Here is a 22,937-nt window from a genome sequence, read left to right as displayed (position 1 = left end):
TGTCCCATATTTAATGCAGACATATTATTCATTGAACCTTTTTTAGTCCATTTAACTAGATTAAGACATAGAATGCTGTGTTAATGTAGATAAAAAATATTTATTAGTTTAAAGAAGCATGAAGGAAATTACATAAATAATCAAAGCAGGTAATCCACATTTTTAAATTAACTGTTATGGATTGGAACTGAATGAAGTCCGAACAAAGAAATTGTATAGTTAAATAAAAATAACTTTGAGTTACAGTGTACAGCAAATGTTATTTCAGAGCAGCAAATAATTCAGTTATAAAGAGCAGACAGAGGGGGTGAAACATTGACACTGCCAGTGCAAGTTAACTAAACAATTAGTGATTTTAGGTCTACTTACTCCATGCATTAACATTTACATTGGTTTAAGGGCACAGACTTAGAGAGGAAAGGACTACTATGCTAGGACTTATTGTTTCTCCCTGATTTAGACAACTGGCAAAAAAGTTTTATGAAAGGGAAATTTACCCCAAATAAGCAGTTGAAAATCAAAAAGGCAGATTCTTGTACAACTTAATAAAAAAATAAAATTAAACATCTTAAGAATTCAAACTTGACTGGTAGCATATTTAATGTTAACCAAAACAGCAGCAAGACATAGAAACCTGGTCTGAGCAGAAAAGCATCAGGATGAATCCTAAATGTGTGTATGGAAATGCTGTTAGTAAATTCATTATTGCTGTTTGCCAGGCTGAGATATTTTGTTTGTCTTATTGTATTACCAGAATCAAAAAAGTCACAAAAGATCCATGATGACCAACAAACGTCAACATGTGTCATTGAAGGCTTCTGAAACTTCACAAAAGAAATAATTTCTAAATAAATTCAGCGCAGCAGGTTCAGTTTACAACCGTTTATCCCGACTAACCTGTTTCTATGTGGAGAGCTGATCATATTTAGCATTAGTGTGAAGGTTGTCAGTGCAAGAATTCAAACTAATTTTGGACACTTTTACATTCTATATCTCTTTATCTCTTTTAGACTTGAAAGATATGAAGTGGTGTTGTGCATTCTTACACTGATCATATTTTAATCTCATGTCTACAGGTTTATTAAAGGTTTGTGCTGCTCTATAGTATCACCCGCTGATTTATTAACTTTGCAAAATATTAGATGGAACAAGTCCATACAAGTGTAAACTGTTCAGTGCTGAAATTAATCTCTGCAAAGGAGGACCTAAATCGTATTTGAAACCATCAACAAAGACTTTAATCATCACGCAAGACCATAAAGTGTAACTGCTACCATTTGTACCAAATTTACTTTGACCTTAGGAGGTGTTAGGGTTTTCATCAAGTGAGGGCCATGCAGGGACATGTAATCTGGGCAGGGTGCCCTCCATCAGCCTTTCCATCCATAGTCCCAGCCTGTCAAGTTTATGGTGGACTTCTATGCTCGTGGCCCTACTGGAGCCTCTCTTGGCACCACCCCCATCCTCCCTGGAACATGACCGAGATCGAGAGTGGGAGCTAGACCGGGACCTAGAACGGGACTTTCTCCTGTTGTCTGAAGAGAATGAAGACTCAGATGATGAGTCATTGGGATCGTCACCCGTAAAGACGGGTCTAAAGAGGCAGAAGTACTTCTTATGGCCATTTAGAGCAAGGACATGTCCTGTGTAGTCTGAAGTCTCTTCATCTTCATCAGACTGGGCCTTGCTTTCTGCTACACCAGAGGTTGAGCGGAGTAGAGATGGCATCCAATTACAGTGTTTGTCGATGTTGAGGAAAGAGAAGTGGAGGGTCTGAGTCCTGTAATGGGACAGGGCTTTAGGATTAATAAATCGAGCAAGCAGTCATTGATTGAAAATGTGTAACTGGTGCCATTTTAGTGCACCACAAAAATAACAAGGAAGATACATTGCTGTACCATCACTGATGATCTATGATTTTGCCTTAGTTTCACATTTATTTTCCATATTTTATTACTAATAAAATTCAGGGGGCACAAGGATGCCCCTTGTTTAACAAGGATATGCTAAAAGGCAGGCGCAAGCACACTACTAGTATTGTACCACTGAGACTAGTTCAATTTGTGTTCCTGTTTATCCAGAATCATGTGGACCTTGACCTTTCATCAAAATCAAATAAATTCAAGCAAATATTTCTGCCACATTTAAAACCATTTCCTCAAGTCATTGATCTTGCATGATGCATTTGTTTAGGCGCTTAATGAAAACCTGTACATATTATACAGAGTACTGAAACTTACCCAGAGAAAGAGAAAACCTCTTTGGCAAATTTCCTGAGCAAGGCATTCTTTGACACATTGGCAAGCACCAATACAACGTTGATGTGTCCAGGCATCAGCTTGACGAGATTACTGATGTACGTGATGTCTGTCAGCTCTGTCACTTCCACAAAGTCCTTTTTAGGAGGACGGCTACATGTACCAATGACAAAGACAGGCAGATGTTAAGTTAACAGGGAGTACGAGGTAAGTGGAAAAAATTTATTTCTTTGGAATTTATCCCTAATTTTTTTTAGGTGGCCTTAGGAAGGGGTCATTTCATCGTCAAGGAATATTTTTGCTGAGATGTGGCAGTGCTAACCACTGCAATTTAACTTTTGTAATTTTGTTCTCAACTGCTCTGGGTGAAAAAAAAAAAAAACAAAAACCGTTTCACTATCAACACCACACACATGGTGGGAATTTAGATCTGAAAGATGTTGGCTGCAGTCTTGAACAACAGTTTCAGGAACAAACCATATGCAGGCAATTTTAACCACTCAAACCTAAACAGCACTCCCCAAATTCCATCAGTGTGTTTCGTGCAAGACGAGAGGAAACAAAACCTTGGACCATGTTTACACAAACAGGCAGGAGCTTACACTGCCAACCCTAACCCTAACCCCACCTGGGACAGTCAGACAAGTCAGACCTTTCTCACCCCCAAGTACTCCCCACTCATCCAACATGTGAAGCCACCCCGATAACCTCAGATGTTTCCTTCCTGAATGAGCTAAAACACTTTTATGCTCGCTTTGATAGAGACAACAGGAAGACGGTGACCACTACAGACGTCCATGCTGCATTGAGTCAGATCAATGCACGAAGGGCTGCTGGCCCTGACGGCATCCCCAGGTGTGTACTCAGAGTATGTGTGGAGCAGCCGCAATAGGACCACAGAGGATGCAGTCTCCATTGCACTGCACTTAGTGCTCACACATCTGCAAACTAATAACAATTAGACAAGAATGGTTTTGATTTCAGCTCAGCATTTAACATTTCCTCCAAGTTAATCACTAAACTTGGAGATCTGGGCATTAACACATCACTCTGTCACTGGATTATGGACTTTCTGACTAGCAGACCCTAGCATGTTAGGTCTGGACACACCTGCTCCACCACTATCACACTCAACACAGGCATACAACAAGGCTGTGTGCTGAGCCCATTCCTCTACTCCCTCTTCACCCACAACTGCAGGCCTGTACGTGGATCCAACTCCATCATCAAATTTGCGGACAACACAACGGTGATCGGTCTCATAGGCAACAACGATGAGAGAGCCTACAGGGAAGAGGTACAGCATCTGGCCACTTGGTGCACTGATAATAACCTGCTTGAGAGCATCCTGACCAGCTATGTCTGGTACAGGAACTGCTCTGCCGTAGACTGCAAGGCGCTACAGTAAGTGGTCAAAACCGTGCAGCGTTTAATTGGGACGTCACTTCCAGCCATCAAGGACGTCCACAGGAAACGCTGTCTACCTCGAACTCGCAGCATCCTCAAAGACTCCTCTCACCCTGCCCATAGACTGTTTGCCCTATTGCCCTCCAGCAGGCGCTTCATGAGCCTCCAGTCCAGGACCAGCAGACTGAGGAACAGCTTTTTCCCCAGAACTGTCTCCCTATTGAACTCTGCCTCCCGCTGACCTGCCCCTATACATCAGCACACACTCAGCATAAACTATATTGTGTATATTTTGCACATTAATATAGTATAGCATGTTCACTACACATCAAAATGTATATCAGGTACATCGTCTATCCCTTGAATATCCTCTGTATATATGTATAGTAGGTATATTTCTATTCATAATACATTACATTTATAATATTCATAATGTGTATTCTGTACATAATAATATTTGCACTTGCTGCTTTGGCACTTCTGGTTAGATGCCAAACTGCATTTCATTGCCTTGTACTTGTACATGTGTGATGGCAAAAAAAAAGTTGTATCAAATCTAATTTAATAATAACTGCTGACAGTTAGAAAAAAATTATATGTCATCAAAAGGTTTCTGATAGTCAATGATATAGTGTAATAAAAGTGTAATAAAATGTTACAATCTATCAGTGTCGTAAAACTTACAAGGCATAAATAAATTCACTGATACAGTTCACATGTACACATGACATGTGCGTCCTCATCTCTTTTGCTGCTTTATTTACTCTCTCACTATTATTCAGAGGAAAATATGACTCCATTAAAACTACTCGCTGTCATGTTGAATTAATGAGGGAAAGCTATCTTGTGGTGTTACAGAAATTTGACAATGAAAGGATCCATCAAAATTATAACAACCCAGAAAAGCCCAAAAAGTCCTCCCATACACAATGACTAAACAGACTTAAAAAAAAAAACATCTTCCACAGTCTGTGGATTCAGATTGTCTGTTTGTAACTGGCACTTTCATTTTGAATCTACTGTGACTGCATTCTGAGTCCATCTTGTGTTCGCTTAATGTAATTACATTACCTTGAAGTGCTGGCCCTACTTGTTGGATCATTCTCAGTTTGTGGTTGTTCCCTTGGCTTAGGTTTCCGGGGTTTGTTTTCCCCTGGCTCACTGAAAATATACCACAGAGAGGAAATGATCGATATGGAGAAAATCCAACTATTGTGGCAACATCACCAAGCCAGCATTAGAGTTTAAACCAGGATCAATCGTGTGGACTTTAAAGTTAAATGATGGAAACAAATACTACTTAACAGATTTCTACTGTAGGTCTAATTAGTATCATTAGTTTCAAGTCAGATGTCAAGGCTTAAAATTAAAATATTTAACACAGTGGCTTCTCACCTGAAGGCCTGGATGATGACAGTGCCAAAAAGAATGAAGAGAGCTGAGAAGATCAAGGACAGGATGGGCATCATCTCTCGCCTTGAGACACACAAATACAAAGCAGCCCAATTTTTACCAGGGACAGCCTTTGCTGTCTTCATTAGACCCATTCAGATTGTTTTGCGTCATTAGCTTTGAGGAGATATAGCACAGATATAATGGAAAGCTGTAAATTTGTACACACAGAACCCCCATCAGGCGACTATCTTGAACATTTTTATGGAGTGTGATTCAGCTTCTGATAGAATATCAGCAAAACTGCAACAGTGTTTTTCTTTTTTGCTGTTCCTGGCAGAGTGTTGTCTTACCAGTTTGAGTAGAGAAGGTCATCATATATCTGAATGATGTAATCATAGGCAGCGTTCATCCACTGAATAATAAAAATCTGAAAAGGAATCAGAGATAGAAAAACCGTTATAATAATGAAAAATTTGTGCATGTCTGCACTGAACCAGACTGGTGGAATAATAACTGCAGTGACTTACAGGGGCCATTTCGTTGTTGAGTTCTGGCAGAGTGGCATCTGAGCTCAGGTAGGCCGGGTCTTTCTGGAGGAGCTCCAGCTGTTCATGGAGGCGGTACTTGTCTTCTTCACTGCCGTTCCAGCCACCGCTTACAGAGCGGTACAGGACCTTACCAGCCTGGCTCCGCCTCTCTAGAATAACCACCTGTCAATGTATGAGAGAGCACTTGCCTCTGTAAAGGCATACAACAAAGTCTGTGCGTTTGGGGTAAAAAAAATAAATAAATAAAATAAAAAAAAAAAGGATTTGAGGATTTTGTCTGTTTAATGGGAGAGACATCCCAGTTTGGATGGGAAATTGTAAATTAAACCACGAGTCTTGTTTTACTTTACATATGATAGACAAAGGCCTGACAAAGTGTTTCTGCTACCAACCTGAGGTGAAAGGGAAGCCTGGTTGTGAAGCAGCACATGACAGAGGGGCTGCTGTTGACTTTGATAGACGTATGCAAAGCGCAAAATGTCTTTTCTGTTAGCTGAGGCAAAGTCCAGGAAAGCTTTATTGCCTGCAACAAATGCTGGGTCCTCGCCTGTGATCAGCAGCACACAGTACCTGCAAACCATTCGCTCACATCAGTCCAAAAAGTCTTGCCTCCTAATGCATCATTTCACTTCACATTGACTATCACCCCTGTGACCCGACTCCAGATAAGTGGACGAAGATCATCTGTCAGTCACAGTAATGCTTGAAGTTAAATGACATTGAATGCAAAATTTGGTAATTTGGCCTTGTTTATGTTCATTTCCCTTTAATCAAGCACCAGCGGTTATATTGAGTGAAACATTATCAACTGACTTACTTCCTTCGTCGGTGGAACTGCTTGACTGGACACAACTCATCAAAAAGCTGCTGGTTGACGAGCCGAGGCACCTGCAGGAACTTGTTGTTGGAGACAAACTCATCCATGATTTGTCGCTTCATTCCTCTGGCCTGGGAAGCAGAAAACATTGTGCAATGTGCAACATTTTGAAAAAGTGTGGGGGGGAACCAGTTAAAAAAAAAAAAAAAAAAAAAAAATAGGAAGATAAACTACATTAGCAATTTCTTCCTGGATTTTTTCCCCTCATTTTTGTGGACAAAACAACATATATTATTCAAGCTGTGCCTCTTGTATAGCCCATTTAAATCTGCTGAGAGTGCCTGGATATTGCAGGGGGCACTGTGTCAAAATTGTTAACTAATGGCGCAGTAGTCTAAGGTGCAGGCTGTGAAGGGTGTACCTGGATAATGTCAACAGGCTTCTCCGTGTACTCCTTGAACAGCAGCATGGTGGGAGCGTACGTGTTTATGTTGAACTGTCGCAGGAGTCGAGTGCAGTGCATATCACCTTGATCCACAAAGCCGAAGCGCACATAGTCCCTGAAGGCAAATGCTGTTAACTGGAGAGTAGATTACAAGATTACATCAGCCCAAAAAAAAAAAAAATGTCAAAATAAAGGAGAAAGGTGGATAAGAGGGAAGAGAGTTCAATGCAAACTGAAATCTTCTTTTATAGAAACATATTACACATTAGATAGTTACAACTGAGATATCGCAGTAGCTGAAACTGTGTTGTTTTACCTGTCACCTGCCACCTGTACAGTTCCCTTCCTGTCTCATCCTAACACATTTAGTGGCATTAAGGGATGAAAATGACATAACCTGTGCAATCAGTGTAAAGGGGATACAACAATGGAGGAAATATTAAATTGTTAATGAAAAGAAAAATTATCTCAAGGGGAAACAGCTGCTCAAACAGATAATTGCTGTTGAAGTTTAATTTATCAGGACCAGAATGACTTTTCTTCTATAATAAAAGGCATACGAGTTAATACAATGCTTACTTTGTAGAGCAGGGGAACGACAGGGACCTGGTCAAACAACAGAACACTGGGCTTATTCTCTGCATGCCAACTATCCAGGAAACTCAGGTAGTTGTTATCTGTGATCTGGAGGAACAATGACATTTTGTTAATCAAAATTACTGCCTTGTAGCTTTATGAGTCCACCACACACACTAGTTTCAGATTATCCAGAGTCTCGTTAAATATCAATTATAATTTGCATTTAGTCTTGAGCAATGGCTTAAAATCTTTTAATGGGATCGCAGTGACCTTTACCTTTGACCACCAAAATAAAATTAGCTCATCCTTGAGTCCTACTGGACATATTTGCCTAACTTCAAAAAATGCCATCAAGGTATTCCTGGGATGTTGCAGTCACGAAAATGGGACCAACATATGGATAAACAGAAAACAATACACCCCTGGCTATGTCTGTTGCTAAGGTGATACCATGAAACTAGCAGAACTGAAAACCAGTATTATCCACCACTACCCCTCATTCTGTGACACTCCACGATGAGTTATACATCAAAATCTTAACCTAATCAGGTTATTTTTAATGATAATTGGCTGATAAACAAATTGTTCATGCATATAAAACATATCCAGAAGTGACTGCTGATTGGATCCTTTCAAACTAGTAGTAGGGTATTTGTGTAGTTACCTTTTCAACCAACTTATTGGGCATTAGATCTTCTATAAACTGTCGCAGGTGTTCCCGTACCACGGCCTGATGGAAGAACGTCACCCTGCCGTTCACCAACCCGATGATGGAGGGGGCGCGGTGAGCTCCCAGCTGATTGACCAAGCGACGCTCATAACCTAGGTCCACAACACCAATGCCCACACCTAGTGTAAAGGCATACACAGACAGTTATTGTAACAGGATGACTGACACTTATTTTTCTCTCTCTCTTTTTTAAACTGCATTTCTTTTTAAACACTTGTCTGTTCTGAAAAACTGCACTGCATTAGAGAGGTAATATAGTTTGCTTAAAGCTGCATGGTATTTTTAATAATGGATCACATTACTAGAGTAAACATAACACAAAGGAGTTGCTTTGAGTGAAGAACCTACATATAATTAGCTTCCTACACTGCACCCTTAGCTCTTTGGAGCGTCTCCAATTTTTTGGCTTAATGTTTTAGTGTCTTGGCCAACAACCTTATGTCTCCGTTGTGTGCAATATCCAGGTGTGCATGATTTACCCCTTAGTTTAATGCGCTGACTAAATCTTAGCTTACATCCTGTTAAGATTTTGTAACACTCATGTTCATGCATGGTGAATGCAAACCCCACAGGTTGTGACGGGTGTCTAAGTGAGGAGCAACAAGTCACATTAACATGCAGGATATATTGTGTCCCCACAGCAGACCACTAAATAACAGTGAAAGAATAAGCATCGGATTTAATCTGAGGTGCACTGGGAACACTGTGCCTCAAATTGGCAAAATTATAGCAACATATTAGAACACATTAACAGGGCCAGACAACTGAATTTCTCCCCTACACTCCGTGACAGGGAACCAAGTAGAGCAAGTACACCCTAAAGAATAATTAAAAGGAATGGTCAGCTCTTCGTAAAGCATCTTAGCGCCCAAATTACATTTGTCCTAATGGCCTGCAACTGAGTGAACATAAACCTTTGATTATGATGCGTTTAGGAAAACCAATCCCAAGCCCGATGTTATGTCAAGGGGAAGACTTATGAGAGTCTAGTCACAGAAGATTTACCCAGTGGCTCCAGCTCCTGCACCGTTTCCTTCCACACAGGCTCAATGTGGATGCATGCAAAGCACCACTCAGAGGTTACTTTGATTAGATAAGGCCTCCTGTGGCTGTCTGGAAGGACATCGCTGTTAAACTGTGCATGGTGAAGCAGATATTTGCTGTCTGCAAAATCCCTGGACCTGGAGGAAGGTCAGAAGCAAGAAGAGAGTGAGTCTTTTTTAGACTTAGCCTTCATGTAAATGTTGGCATATGACCTATGGGAAAACTACCTATAAATCCAGTTTGTTCACTCAGTTTCACTCTTTGTGCGAATGTTGAGTAGAAGCAGAGATCCTTCTCTTAAGCAAATAATCAAATTCTATTAACAGAAACTGTACAAAGAAATGGGAGCACTGTTTTTTCCTTCATTTAGTCCTGATAGTTCTTTTTGAGAAATTTCTACCTGAGGTTACTAAAGTTCAATTTATCTTTAAATTGCTTATCTTCTAGATCAACTGGATAATTAGTTTAAAAACTTTATTCAGTATACACCAGTTTAAAACTAATGAACAAGCAGATCTTCACACCTGAGAGGCTAAAACAAGTAGATTACCATAACTCACACCGATTCTCTTATGGTTTAGTGCACAACGATTTACCTTACCAATTTTGAGGAGTGAAGAGTGGGATAATAACTACTGCATCTACACATTGTGGCTCCAGAGTTATGGAAGTAGAGTTATGTTCTGTTTTGTGCGCAATTATGAATAACTAAGCTTAAATGAGCAAGTAATGATTTAACCTGACTAATACTGGCTGTATAGCGGTGACAACAGAGCAGTCAGACAAATTAAGATTGAAAATCCAGACCTGGGGAAATGGAAAAAAGACTCATCGAAGTAGAAACTGTTGTGGAAGCTGCGGAAACCTTGATGCTGCGACTGCCCAAAGGGCTGGTTGTCATCCATCTGCCCATAGCGGTCGAAGTTGGACCTTCGCTCCTCATTAGATAAAATCTGTGCAACCACATGGAATGAAAAGCAGAGGTGAGAGGTTGGTGTCACTGTTATTACCAAAATGATGCATAAAATACAGAAAGTGAAACTGATTTGATGAATGACTGCTTGGAAGTCCTGTGAATACAATAAGCTGGGATGCATCTTCACCCACCTCATATGACTTGGAGATCTTAATGAACATGTCCTCAGCCTTAGGGTCCTTATTCTTGTCTGGATGCCTGCACAGAAACAATAAATAACAGGCCACGCAGGACACCATTAAACATAATTAATAAACGGTTCACTGTATTTCCTTGTGGCCCAGATGTGTGTGGGTTAAATGAAGACCAGCACCAGCTCGGGTATGATTAGGATCACATGTGTCAGATGGATCAGATGGACATGCCATGGTGTGATGGTGCTGTCAACCACTCACCATTCTCTGGCCAGGCTCTTGTACGCCCTTTTTATTTCTGCCTGACTTGCACTCCTGCTCACACCGAGGATTTTGTAGGGGTCGTAGTCAGAGGCCGTGTTCACCAAGTGCACGCTCAGAATCAGCAGAAAGATGGCGAGCAGGACTCCGTATGTCCCAGGATGTCGGCTGCTTCCCCGGACAGTCATAGTTCGCCGCCGTCCTCGTCCAGTCAGTCAGTCAGTCAGTCAGTCCACCGGCAACCGAGCTGGCCGGTAAATAAAGGCGTCCTGGCTGCTCTGTATCGGACTACTGTTCCATGATAAACGCTCACATAATCGCTCCTTGGACGCTACCTTTGGCTATAGGCGACATGTCAGCGTCTCACCACGGTGAAGCCATTTCTTTCTAGCTAACGCTGGGCATTTGGAGATGCAATAAAACACTCAGCTTCCGGTATCGCATTTCAAAATACGACAGTTACAATACATTTGAATACACTTTTTAAGTCAGTCAAAAGTTATTTTTGGCGTTAGGTATTACGTAAAAAATAATAAATGAATAAAAATATTTTGTCCATTGGAACAAACATTAATAAACATGCGCCTTTTATTTTTTCCTGCCTCGCCGAGGACGTCACTTCCGCTTCCTCTCCGCTGTTGCCATACCAGACGTTTATGTGTCATTGGTGGCTGCAGCACCCGGCTGTATCTACCTTTATTCCTCTAACTCGCTGGTTTCGGCCTGCGGGTTGGACCAACATGAGCAGATGCTGTGTGTTTACGTGCTGTGCAGTGAGCTAACTGAGCTACCGTCAGCTCCGCAGAGCTGCAGCCTGTCTGTGGCCCGCACTGACTGAACCATCTGCGGGACAGGCTCCGTTCACCCAGCCAAGGTAACCCAACACATCCTCAGTTAATACCGCGCCGTTTCGGGGTATAATGGCAGGGTACACTTCGAGCTGAGCCAAGAGGCGGCACAAACTCCATCTGAGGCGATGCTGCTTGACGAACTCTCTCGGTAGCTGTTCATGACAAAACCTGAGGTTTGATGCCCAAAATGAAAAGATACGAGCTGACTGTGTCAACCCTACAGCTGACAGGGAGTGGAACAGTCCTGGAAACCTTCCACGGGAATTGTGGCAATTTTGAGTTTAACATTGTGGATTTTCAATTTCCAATTTGGGAACTAGAAAAATTTCAACTAAAACTTTGTAAAATGAAACTTAGTAAAAAAAAAAAAAAAACAACACTAACCCTAAACAACTGGAATAGACTTTTAAATATTTAACAATTGATTTTGGATAAATTAATAGATGTAATTTCCCCAATCAGCATGCAACATCAAACCAGAATCTACAATCTTACATGAACAGAAAACCAGCTTGTAGAAGAAACAGCATCACACTTTAACATTTTTGAATTGTCAATGAAATAGTTAATAGTTCGCGTTAATTTAGCATATAAAATTTACCAGCTTAGCCACTGAATGAACACTCTTTGATTTAGTATCTGTCAGTTGAACTTTAGCATTTTAATTTGCTTGTTCCCATTCTCAGCCTTTTTTTGGTTGCAAGTTTTCTGATCATGCTTGGAGAACTCCAGTCTAATTTAGGGTTAGGGTTGCATTATGTATTGCATTAACAACAAAATCTATTGTTTTTCTTTCCACAGACTCAGCACCATGAATCTGTTACGTCTAGTGTGCCGGCACAAAACAGCTCTGGTCATTGGCACCATTTGCAGCTTTGCTGTAGTTCTCGTCTTCTTGGCCAGATGTACCTCAGAAACCTTAAAACAGGGCCACCCGGATCCTCCAGGCTTAGCCCCCCGTGCCAATGGTTTGCAAACGCATACAGAGCAGCATAGCCCCTCAATATCCAAAGACTTGTCAGCATTCCTCGTTGTCCTCATCACGACAGGACCCAAGTACACAGAGCGGAGGAGTATCATCCGCAGCACCTGGCTCGCAAAGAGAGACTCTGATGTTCTGGCCATGTTTGTAGTAGGAACTCTGGGGCTTTCCAGTGAGGACCTGCAGAACCTTAACACGGAGCAAGGGCGACACAAAGACCTGCTTTTACTGCCTGAGTTGCGAGATTCTTATGAGAACTTAACGCTCAAATTGCTTCACATGTACTCCTGGCTGGACCAAAATGTGGAGTTCAAATTTGTCTTCAAAGCGGATGATGACACATTTGCTCGTTTGGACCTCCTGAAAGAGGAGCTAAAAGGGAAAGAGCCCAGTCGATTGTACTGGGGCTTCTTCTCAGGGAGAGGCCGAGTGAAAACAGCTGGGAAGTGGCGGGAAAGCTCATGGGAGCTCTGTGACTACTACCTACCCTACGCACTGGGTGGGGGCTATATCCTCTCTTCTGACCTCATACATTATGTACATCTGAATGCAGGATACTTCAAAACATGGCAGAGTGAGGATGTGTCGCTCGGTGCCTGGCTAGCACCTGTGGATGTTCGACGGACACATGATCCACGTTTTGACACAGAGTATAAATCGCGTGGTTGCAACAATAAATATTTGGTCACGCATAAACAGAGCTTGGAGGACATGCTGGAAAAACACCAGACCCTGCAACGTGACGGCAGGCTCTGTAAGGAGGAGGTAAAGCTGCGATTGTCCTACGTGTATGACTGGAGTGTGCCACCCTCACAGTGCTGCCAAAGGAAGGATGGCATACCTTAATTGCTGTCCTTTTTCAAATGGTTGAATTTGGCTTTTGATTTGTGTCATCTGAGTCGAAAAAATTAAGAAATAATTTTTCTACCAATTCTCCATTATGACATGACTTAAGACTGTGCAACAGCTCCTAGAAATTATTGTAAATAGGTTAATGTTATGTGAAACCTTGTTACTAGTTTGTAAAACCTTTTACTTTGTTTATGACATTGGCAAAAAGGTTTTAACAGTCTCCAGCTTAATTATTATTAGTAAATTATGGAGTTTTCTTTTTTCTTTTTTTTTTAAGCACTCCCTAGTCGCCCTTCTCTCTGTTTCCACAAATAGAATGGGATGTTATACTGTGTGACAGCTTTTAATTTGAAGTCAAGTAGAAACAGGTTAAAATAACCAGGAGAGAATTGGCTGAAAAATATTTCCATGAACTCTCAAGTAGGAGCCAGGTTCCACCTTTTGTCCTGACCCTATGGCCTTGTTATTTGGACCCAGTTTACCACACTGGTGGCCTACGTTTCTTTTTGTATGTCCTGCTATTTACTTTCGAACAATAATAAGCTTTTATTTGTAGTAGATAGCACCTGGAAACACAGATAGGAGTTTCTTACCTTGCCATGATGACTACATCTTTATTTATTTATTTTTAATTTATTCAACAGCACACAACACACTGGAGTTGCAACAGAAGCACAGTGGAAGTGGTTGCTGCTTGTAGTAGAATTGCTACTTGTGAATATTGTCACATGAAATTCACAGAGTTAATGGGAAAGAAAAGTTCACTTTGAAATTTAAAAACCTTTTTTTACAGTTGGGGAATCACAATGTGTGAGATTTTTGCTGTTGCACAGAATACATAATGGAAAATGGCTGAATGTGATTTATTCTTCAGACCTTCATATTAATTTCACTGGAGCCTGTTTGAGCAGATGAGGCAACAATCACACTTGATGTTTTGTCATTACATTTCAAGTACATTTTACCACAAGTTATCTATGAATGCTTGTTTACAGCACTCCAATGCTCATGATATTCACTACCAGCCAGCACTTGGTCACTTTTTAAACAAGAAACTCAACATCCACGAGGTCATTATCAGAGTCCCAAAACTTGTGAAGTATACTACACAGCAGCTTTGAGCAAAGGGTACGATAAACTAGACTGCAGGTTGTTGGGAATTACTTCAAAAAGAGCAACATCCATGTTCACTGCTGTTATGTCATTATGTGACTGTTTTCTTGCTGTTGTCACTAGCTGACCCTGATTCAAACCAATTTAAGTTACAGTGGTTCTTTTTATGTACATTTTCAGCCTGGATGTTTCCTGGATGTTTTATTAAATTTTTAAAATGTATTCCTTTTGCTTATTTTCTCACTCCACCTTTTAACAACACTACAAAATATAGTAACTTAACCTTGTATAGCAACGCCATGCTTTCCTGGTGTTCAAAAGTACAATTTGACAGGACATTGTGTTCCTGTAACTCTGGTTGTCACGATGAAATAGCCTGGACATGTTTCAAAGTTCCTCTCACGCGGACAAACTCTGGTGTGTTTCGTAGGTTCTCCTCCCTTCTTTTTTCCTCCAACTCGCACTGCAAGAGAGCAAACATCTGTCTGTTCAGCTCTTGTTTGCAAACCTCAACAAGTCTGCACCTCTGCCTGCTCACACATAGCCACAATCCAATTAAAGTATTGCAAATATTGCTTTCCCTAGGGTGTGAGGTTTTTTATAATTTTATCTTTATCAAGCATACGTACAACTTGTATTCTTTGTTGCCTCATACGTAGCTTCACTTCCAAGTCTGAGGGAGGATGGCGAGCCAGTTCTGCCTGCTCATGCCTCTCTCTTTGTCTGTGTTCCAGCACATGCATCAGCTCTGGCTTTACTCTTGGAAGGAGACATCTGAGGACACACAAAAAAAATGGCAACAGAAGAGTGTTTATCTGCCCTAAAGAAAAATATCTTTGTTATTTTTATTAGAATATGTGGTCAAAGAGATTTTCTAAGCACACCTTCTTTTTGACAAATCCCATTCATAAATGTGTTTCAAAAAAAGACATCAATCCCACAGCTTGATTATTGCATATTACATTGGGCAGGACAGAGTAAAATGCCACAAAAATATATGGTTCTAATAAAAAGAATATTTTTTTGACCACTGAACTCCACATTTCACATTGTGGTTATGGTGATGATGCAAATCAACTCTTGTATCAGCTGTCTGGGTGGTTGATCTCAGACCATCTGAAAGGTGAAAGAGTTAGATGTGGAGGTCCTGCACTGGTGCTGACCTGTAATTTTTCAGGTAATAATGAAATGATACCAAAGGACATTCAGCATGTTAACTGTATGTTCCCTCAAAAAACAGTGTGCTCCTGCACACTAATCATGCTGCACAACTGATATGCCATAACCTATCTATCTATATCTATATACATATATATATATATATATATATAGTGCTAATCAACCAAAATATAAAAAAAATAGGTTGTTGTTCTCTATACAAATGTACGTAGGCTTCTTCACAAATCAAACTGGATTTTAATTTTATTTTACAATATGCATGCATTACTTTTTCTCTTAGACAGACTACCTGTTGGGAGATAGCAGTGATCTCTGTTGCATCTTTGACTCCATCAGTATTAAACACCACCTAAGCTTGTTGCGTATCCCCAGCTGCAGCCCTGGTCAGCAGGTTGGAGAAGCCTGAGAGAGTTCTTTGACTGGGGCAGGGTATTAGAAAACTTTCTGTTCACAGTTTCAACTTTTACGACACAAGCACCACAATGTACATGGAAAAACCAGGCCACTTGGAGCTGATATGGGAATGTTGAAAAATAAGTAAAAGGAGAAAAATAGTGCATCTCTGAAAAACCAAACCTATATAGAGTCAAGATAATCACTCTCTGTTACAGTAAATGATTCGGACTTGACTGTAGTTCAGTGCATTTGCATGGAGCTGCCGATGTGACCTGGTCATATGCAGCAGCAGGTACAGAGCTCAGTGTTTTCTCACCGTCTGTGACAGAAGAGCAGCTCTTGGTGAAGGGCTCTGTGTTGGCAAGAAGCCATGATGGGATTTGGCAGCTTTCTGGGCTTGATGAGGTCACTGCCCTCCTGTTGTTGAGTCTCAATCACCTGGGGAGGTTGGACGATCCAGCAGTGATGTCTCTCTGACACACATTAACAAATGCCAGCACACACAGTCAAATCACTGATGCCTCATGGGCAGAAAGTAGCAAAAATTTCATTGAATTGGGTTTGTTTTTTTTGTTTTTTTTTTGTAGTGGGCTATGATGTCTGACCCAATATTGTGGGTTCCTTTAGATGCACCAAAGCAAGATAAGCCTTTTTTCTTACCTCTTCTATTTAGTAGACCCATTTTTTGCGACATCTGAATGAACAGAAGACAAAGGTTTTTACATTAACAGATTTATCTTTGAAAATTAACAGCAATCAAATAGATAAAAAAAACTTGTATGCACACAAAAAAGAAATGAATAAAACATTTTTTATTGTAATGACTTTAGAAATCACATAAAAATATGTATGAATTAAAAACACGACCCAAAATTATCAATATTTTCCATATATAAAAGGCGAGTTATATTAAAGAATCTTTCAGTTTCTTCCATTCCTTTTCCCCTGTCTTTAGAACAAAGATTTAAATTGATCTTGATTTTTTTCACCCTTAAATTATGTTTTCTTATGTCCGATAACTGATCTATTGAAAACCTGCTCTGGTTAGTTAGTTAGTCAAACAGTCAGTGAGATTGTAATGGGCACATATAAATGAGTAGAATGATTTAGAAGGTTGAAAAGAATTGAAAAGATCAGTCTTTTTCAAGATTCCTTAAAATACAAAATTATCATCACAAGCAGTTTTTAATGACTGAAACAGGCTGTTTTGAATGAGGCCCGACGTGATACTTCTTTACCTTTAAAAACCATGCACAGCAAAAACTTTTCCCAACCTGGTCAGTCTTTAATAGTGTATCCAATTAAAGAATACACTAGTTTAATTCATAAACTGATATAGAGGATCAAACTAATCTTACCTGTGTACAGTGGTAGAGACGCATTGTAGAGGCAAGACAAACAAGTGCAGGAGGAGAAGATCTCACTGGTGTAGTTATAGTGAGGCCGATCTCAACAGGTGTGCCACACTGTCCTGTGGTCAAATCTTATTACTGTCTTTGTTCCACCCCTGTTCACTTCAGGAGAGAAACTTCTGCTGTCTCAGAGGTAGCAACAGCATATGGAAGGATAAGGATAATGGAATTTGAAGATTAGGGTTATCCAACAAAGAAAGAAACAACTAAATAAACATGGCTTTGGCACTTCTGCCTTGTGAATCCAGTCGATATCACAGACTCAGAGGGAAGAAACATTGAGTCCACATTACTCTACTTCGTTGTTAAATCCTTAAACACATTGCGCACATTGTACGAATACTGTATATATTTTGCACACCACTGTCTTGCTGATCTAAGGGCAGCACAACGGCATAGTGGTTAGCGCTGTTGCCCCACAGTAAGAAAGTCGCAGTTAAATTCCCAGGTCTGGGGCCTGTCTGTGCAGAGTTTGCATGCTCTCCCCGTGCTTGTCTGGTTTCCCCCACTACAGAGGAATTACATACATGCATACAGTATAACAGACAATTTATATATTTACTAAAGCATGATGCTTTTTGATCTTCTCTGATTGTCTGGAATGTAGAGCATCGCTGTAATGCACCTGCAGAGAATGAGGTGGAGATGGCTGTATGCTGGCATTGGTTATTAGCAGTGTGGGTGGAAGCCCAGATTAATCCTCCTCCCTCCTGATGCTGTACCATTCACAATGTGTCCAGGTGTAGAACTGCAGCAGAGCCAGCATTTCCCCCAACTTTGTTAATCCTGCCTCTGCCTCGATTCTGCTGTTATCTGCTACGTTCATGTTTCATAACTGCACAGAGGAATATGTTTACCACATCCAGGAAGAAATACTGGAACAATTAAGGACCTAGCACATATTTTGTTGTTTGTGCAATGTTTAGACTCGTTATAGCTGAAAGAGAGAGAGCAGAATATGTTTGTATCTATTTTTGTGACTTCCTTAGTGCTAAAAACAGAACCTATAGTCACTCTCTGTGAATTACATTGCTATTTATTATTGTAAATGTTTCATTATTTCACATGATACTCTTTTAATCTGTAATTTAACCATTAATCTTGATTAACGGTCTGCGAGTTCAGTGGACCAAAATCATATATCTATAATAATATTTGTAATTATAACAGAATTATTTGAGGGCAAGATGAAGGGAGCTGTACATCACATATTCCAGTAGATGGCAGTAACAGTATCTAAGATGACCAACAGGCTCAAACAAACGTAGAAGAGTGTAAGTCAGTGAAACCGGAAATGTCAACCGAGTGACTGCGAAGTGGACTATGTTGGGTCTCCACTTTATAATTAATGATGGATTGTTAATCTAAGGGAATAAACGTTCACATAACATCGACAAGGAGCAAACCGCGAACATGACAAATGGTAGGTGGACTGTGTGAGGAACTATCCGAGAGCGGGTCATGTCAGCTAGCCTCCTCCTAGCACGGAGGGCTAACGCTAGCTTAGCTGTAGACGTGGCCCCGGGCAGCTCTGTCAATCGGTCTGCGCCGAAACGGACACTTCTCTTCGTTTTAGCTGTTTTTTCTTGCACATCTACTGTGGTTATGGCTTCACTGTACAGTTTGTCGACCTCTGGGGATGTGCATTTGTTCACAAACATCCCTGTGCTCGAAACCACGTAATTTTGTATGGCTATCGAGCAGTTTGCTGAGCAGCATGGACTGCTGTCCCTGGCTAATGCTTCACATTTCACACAGGCACGGTCATTAAAGCATATAACTCTCATTGGTTTGTAAAAGTGCTCTTCCACTGACACGAAGGTTATTGCTCGGACTTCTGGACTCAACAGCTCAGCTAGATCATGTAGGCAAAAGGGACAAACATACGTCAGACAAAATGTTCCTGTTTAAATGACTTCACACATTACAGGCACCAGCAGACAAAACACAATAAAAGCAAATACTTAATCTTCAGTGATCCATGCCGGAGCAACGGCGTTTGTTAGATGGGGACAGGTCGTGGAGATGGATAGTTCAAACTTTATTGACTTTCCAATGTGTGTACTTTTAGCCTTGTAAAGTCAATACGGATGTTTCTGCAGTGCATGGCATCAAATACAGTCCGTCTTGTTGCTACTCTTCTTGCAAAAAAGGATATTTCTAACACGTACTGTAGTCAGAAAGCTTTTAGATTCACAGGTGGCAAGTTCTTGTAGATCACTTCATGTACACTGTCAGGCATTCCCATAAGAGTGAGAATTTACTGTTGTGGTTGTTTTCAAAGCATCTGTTTCAGATAAGTATTGTGGTGTAGTTGGTTAGTATTTTGAATGGACTAAGTGACTATCTACCGGTATATCTGTCTGTCTATCTGACTGGCATTGTAATTTTGATATCCCCCTCCTTTTCTCTGCAGTGTACTCTTTCGACGGCATCCTTGTGTTCGGGCTGCTGTTCATCTGCACTTGTGCGTACCTCAAAAAGGTGCCTCGCCTTAACAGCTGGCTCCTGTCAGAGAAGAAAGGAGTGTGGGGTGTTTTTTACAAAGGTATGGGTGGACACGTACAAAATCTACCCTTACAGTAAATGCTACAAATGGCCAAATGCAAATTCTTGTGTCATCAAAATGTGCTGTTGTATGCTGTCAGTCCAAATGTTGTATATACAGTGTTATGCAAAACGGGGTCAGCTTGGGTAAACTGTATATATGGTTAACTATTTCAAACTAAATCAAATCCTGTAGTCAAGAGACATTGAAAGTAATAAGAAATCATAATGGTGCTTCTCTACAAGGCCAAAAAGCTCAGCAAATTATTTAATTTGCTACAGGGGGCCCAATCATGTAACTAGGTTAATGTTAGGGATCTTCAAGCATTTTGCATTGCATAATGCATTTTGTGCTGTTGGCACTGTATTGAAGTGCAATAGAAACTTGAATGACATAAAGAGATTTAATTAAATAAACTATGACAATGGAATTTGTCACTCACTTTGTTATACAGTTCATACTGTGGACTTGATAAGATAGTTATGGTATCTTATGGTAACATGAAAAACGTTTCAAAGCAATAATGAGGGCTGGCACAATCAATCAATCAATCTTACAAAGGCTTTCCTAGTGTAATTTCTACATAGTATACAGTGTTGCAATTTGCGTTTTGTCGATATTCTGAAAATGCATTTATGTATACCATTGAGAGAAAACTTTGTCTATTGTCCATTCAACACCAATTTGACCATGTGCCTCCCAAATGGATGATGAATGTAGTAAACCTGAAATGATTTAGTTTAGCCTTAAATTAGAATATGCTATTCTAATCTTTGTACTCCTCTGCTGATTATCTGCGCTAGTGTTACCTTCAGTGCTTGGATGTTTTAAAGATGGCAGGAAGATCTGTACGTGTTATTCTATATGGATGAGCTCTTTAATTCATTGATTGATTTCTATTTTTTTTTTTTTTTTTTTTTTTTTTTTTATGTGGCAAAACAGTGGTAAAAATGTGCCACTTTGTTAAAGCTGCTCATCAACTATTACATTCCTTAAATGGTGGATATTTGTCTATATTTCTTGTTCTGTCCTTGCTATGGATGTTGATAGTTTACCTGCAATTTCCTTTAGTCCTTTTCTTGAATCTCAATCTCTTTTCTCAGCTGCAGTAATTGGGACACGGCTCCACATTGCTGTGGCGATATCCTGCCTGGCCATGGCTTTCTACGTTGTCTTCTTGAAATGATAGTCAGCCTGAACTTGAAAGGACTGGGCGGGTACATGATGGGGACGGACTCGTCTCAGTGGTCATGTGCTAATCCTTGTTGCGGGACACTTCTGGGATTAAGCGACCGATGAAACCTCACTGCCCTGTGGACCAATGTGAGGAACACCCAGTGGTGCCCCCCGGTGGTGGCTGGGTACATAATTGCTCCCGTAATGTGTGTGCACTACAGAGAAGAGCATCCTGAAAACTACTCCACAGGACAGAGCCTGTTTGGTTACTTGGTATCATTCTGTAGTTGGTTAATGCTGTTTATTGTCTCCATCCACAACCTGTAATTATTTATAATGAAGGATGCAGGATCAAATAGCAGTGTGTGTGCATTATACCTTGTACCTGTACACAGCTTCAAACTAGCCTAGCTGTATATATGGAAAAAATATGACCAATAGAGATTTGCCAGAGGTTATGTCTGATCAAATGGAAAATTATCAATTCTGCTTGCTCCCAAGTATGCTATTCTTTCTGTATCACTTCTGTCAAGAGTGGGGGGGAAGATAGACAAATCTAATATGTAAAGATGTTCCTGTGTACATTATACTTTACATTTTTGGATCTCTTAACTTTTCTTAACAGTGCTGTTTGGCATCTCCTACTTTGTCTTTAGGTTTGAAATACACATTTTATACAAATAAATATTCAGTTTACTTTGATGTCTATTAGTAGCTAACTGCTTTGAATGGCATAGATAGTTACAACTTGGACTTAAAGTCATTTAGGAGTCAAAGTTCTAGCACAATTGTGAGGTGTCACAGAGAGATGAGTAATAACAAAAGGCATATATCATGTCATGCGGAAATTTGATAGCTATATCAGACTTGCCTAAAGATTTAATTGCAATGCCAAATGAGGATGGTGCTTCTTGTGCCATCTTAATGCATACTGTTACACTGAGTTTAATTTTATCCACATGGGTTTTTTTAATTACTAAAAGAATAAATTGTTTTGAGAAGAAATGTAATGCAAGTTTGAGTAAAACCTTGATCAATCAATTTCAATGTTTGTCTTTATAAAATAAAGGTTATGTTTCAATTGACAGATAGTGCCTATACAATGAATTCAACCTTTTCCATCTGATGTTTTCATCTTTCATTGAATTAAACCTCAATTCAAAGTGGATGTAATTTTGGATCAGCAGGACACACAAAAACATAAAGAGAAAAGACATCCTCAAATAAATCCAAAGGAAGTTGTATTATTAAATAAGAGTTTTTATTTTATAGTACACTGACCTTTATCAGCTTTAAAGATTTTGGCATTGCAAGTTTTTTTCTTTTCTTTGTGTACCTCCCATTTAATAGTATTCATTTCAAAGCAACTTCTGTGCAGGTTTGACTTCATGTTTGTCATCATTGTGTAGCTTTAAAATAAAGCCTCTGTCATAATCTTGTTGCAGGATTTCCTCCAAACTGTCTCTGTATTAGGCTGCTTTTGTTCTTTTCTGAAAAACAATTCACACCTTCCAAAGAAAAGCCCCAGAAAAAGCCCCTCACCATGGTGCTACCCGCCCTCTGCACCACCACCATGAGTCATGAAATACTCTTATGTTTCAGCTGCTGTGCAGGGTTGGACTTTCACCAAACACATAATTTAGTGTAAAGGTCAAAAATATTTTGTCGTAAACCTTTTTTTTTTAGTCTCATGCCTCTCTCTGTTAGCACATTAGCTATTTTCCAACAAGCTGTGACTAGCGAACCTGAATTTGCATGCATGTCTCCCATCTTTCCTAGTAAGCTCTTTACCTCCTTTACACTTGTCTAAAACTTTTGATGCCTTCTCTCACTA

The 22,937-nt window shown here is 40.1% G+C and overlaps 4 protein-coding genes across 4 annotated transcripts; 2 read left to right on the top strand and 2 right to left on the bottom strand.

The window, feature by feature from the left end:
- Window positions 1–80: 80 nt before the first annotated feature.
- On the bottom strand, window positions 81–10,987 carry dnajc16l (DnaJ (Hsp40) homolog, subfamily C, member 16 like). Its single transcript, XM_029502264.1, has 15 exons — window positions 10,595–10,987; window positions 10,331–10,397; window positions 10,031–10,176; window positions 9,185–9,360; window positions 8,114–8,298; window positions 7,450–7,554; window positions 6,847–7,005; window positions 6,426–6,556; window positions 6,001–6,178; window positions 5,588–5,770; window positions 5,411–5,487; window positions 5,061–5,141; window positions 4,737–4,826; window positions 2,241–2,411; window positions 81–1,780 (listed from the first exon to the last, which is right to left on the bottom strand). Exons 1-15 carry the CDS (start codon window positions 10,780–10,782, stop codon window positions 1,300–1,302), a joined length of 2,418 nt encoding a protein of 805 aa, XP_029358124.1. The 5' UTR covers window positions 10,783–10,987; the 3' UTR covers window positions 81–1,299.
- A 265-nt stretch (window positions 10,988–11,252) lies between these two features.
- b3galt6 (UDP-Gal:betaGal beta 1,3-galactosyltransferase polypeptide 6) lies at window positions 11,253–14,837 on the top strand. The gene is made up of 2 exons (XM_029502543.1): window positions 11,253–11,468; window positions 12,247–14,837. The coding sequence occupies exon 2, from the start codon at window positions 12,257–12,259 to the stop codon at window positions 13,271–13,273; it is 1,017 nt and encodes a 338-aa protein (XP_029358403.1). The 5' UTR covers window positions 11,253–11,468; window positions 12,247–12,256; the 3' UTR covers window positions 13,274–14,837.
- LOC115044189 (protein FAM107B) lies at window positions 14,754–17,349 on the bottom strand. The gene is made up of 5 exons (XM_029503097.1): window positions 17,326–17,349; window positions 16,628–16,661; window positions 16,284–16,440; window positions 15,022–15,166; window positions 14,754–14,855 (listed from the first exon to the last, which is right to left on the bottom strand). The coding sequence occupies exons 1-5, from the start codon at window positions 17,347–17,349 to the stop codon at window positions 14,754–14,756; spliced, it is 462 nt and encodes a 153-aa protein (XP_029358957.1).
- Window positions 17,350–18,658: 1,309 nt separating this feature from the next.
- On the top strand, window positions 18,659–22,537 carry tmem167b (transmembrane protein 167B). Its single transcript, XM_029502338.1, has 3 exons — window positions 18,659–18,802; window positions 19,796–19,927; window positions 21,031–22,537. The coding sequence occupies exons 1-3, from the start codon at window positions 18,793–18,795 to the stop codon at window positions 21,111–21,113; spliced, it is 225 nt and encodes a 74-aa protein (XP_029358198.1). The 5' UTR covers window positions 18,659–18,792; the 3' UTR covers window positions 21,114–22,537.
- The last annotated feature ends 400 nt before the right edge of the window (window positions 22,538–22,937 follow it).

The sequence above is a fragment of the Echeneis naucrates genome, chromosome 5 (genome assembly GCF_900963305.1).
Source record: "Echeneis naucrates chromosome 5, fEcheNa1.1, whole genome shotgun sequence".
Lineage (NCBI taxonomy): Eukaryota > Metazoa > Chordata > Actinopteri > Carangiformes > Echeneidae > Echeneis > Echeneis naucrates.
The sequence above is the reverse complement of the archived record's forward strand: the minus strand, read 5'-3'. Positions and strand labels throughout refer to the sequence as shown.

Excerpts from the sequence above, each read along its gene's own strand:
- dnajc16l (XM_029502264.1), bottom strand. The coding sequence starts at position 10,782 with ATGACTGTCCGGGGAAGCAGCCGACATCCTGGGACATACGGAGTCCTG. Across the intron at positions 7,006-7,449 it reads TCGTTCCCCTGCTCTACAAA|TTAACAGCATTTGCCTTCAG; the intron begins GTAAGCATTGTA and ends TCTACTCTCCAG. Across the intron at positions 6,557-6,846 it reads AGCCTGTTGACATTATCCAG|GCCAGAGGAATGAAGCGACA; the intron begins GTACACCCTTCA and ends TCTGCTTCCCAG.
- b3galt6 (XM_029502543.1), top strand. The coding sequence starts at position 12,257 with ATGAATCTGTTACGTCTAGTGTGCCGGCACAAAACAGCTCTGGTCATT.
- LOC115044189 (XM_029503097.1), bottom strand. The coding sequence starts at position 17,349 with ATGCGTCTCTACCACTGTACACAG. Across the intron at positions 16,441-16,627 it reads GGGTCTACTAAATAGAAGAG|AGAGACATCACTGCTGGATC; the intron begins GTAAGAAAAAAG and ends AATGTGTGTCAG. Across the intron at positions 14,856-15,021 it reads GGCAACAAAGAATACAAGTT|TGCGAGTTGGAGGAAAAAAG; the intron begins GTACGTATGCTT and ends GCTCTCTTGCAG.
- tmem167b (XM_029502338.1), top strand. Across the intron at positions 19,928-21,030 it reads GTGGGGTGTTTTTTACAAAG|CTGCAGTAATTGGGACACGG; the intron begins GTATGGGTGGAC and ends CTCTTTTCTCAG.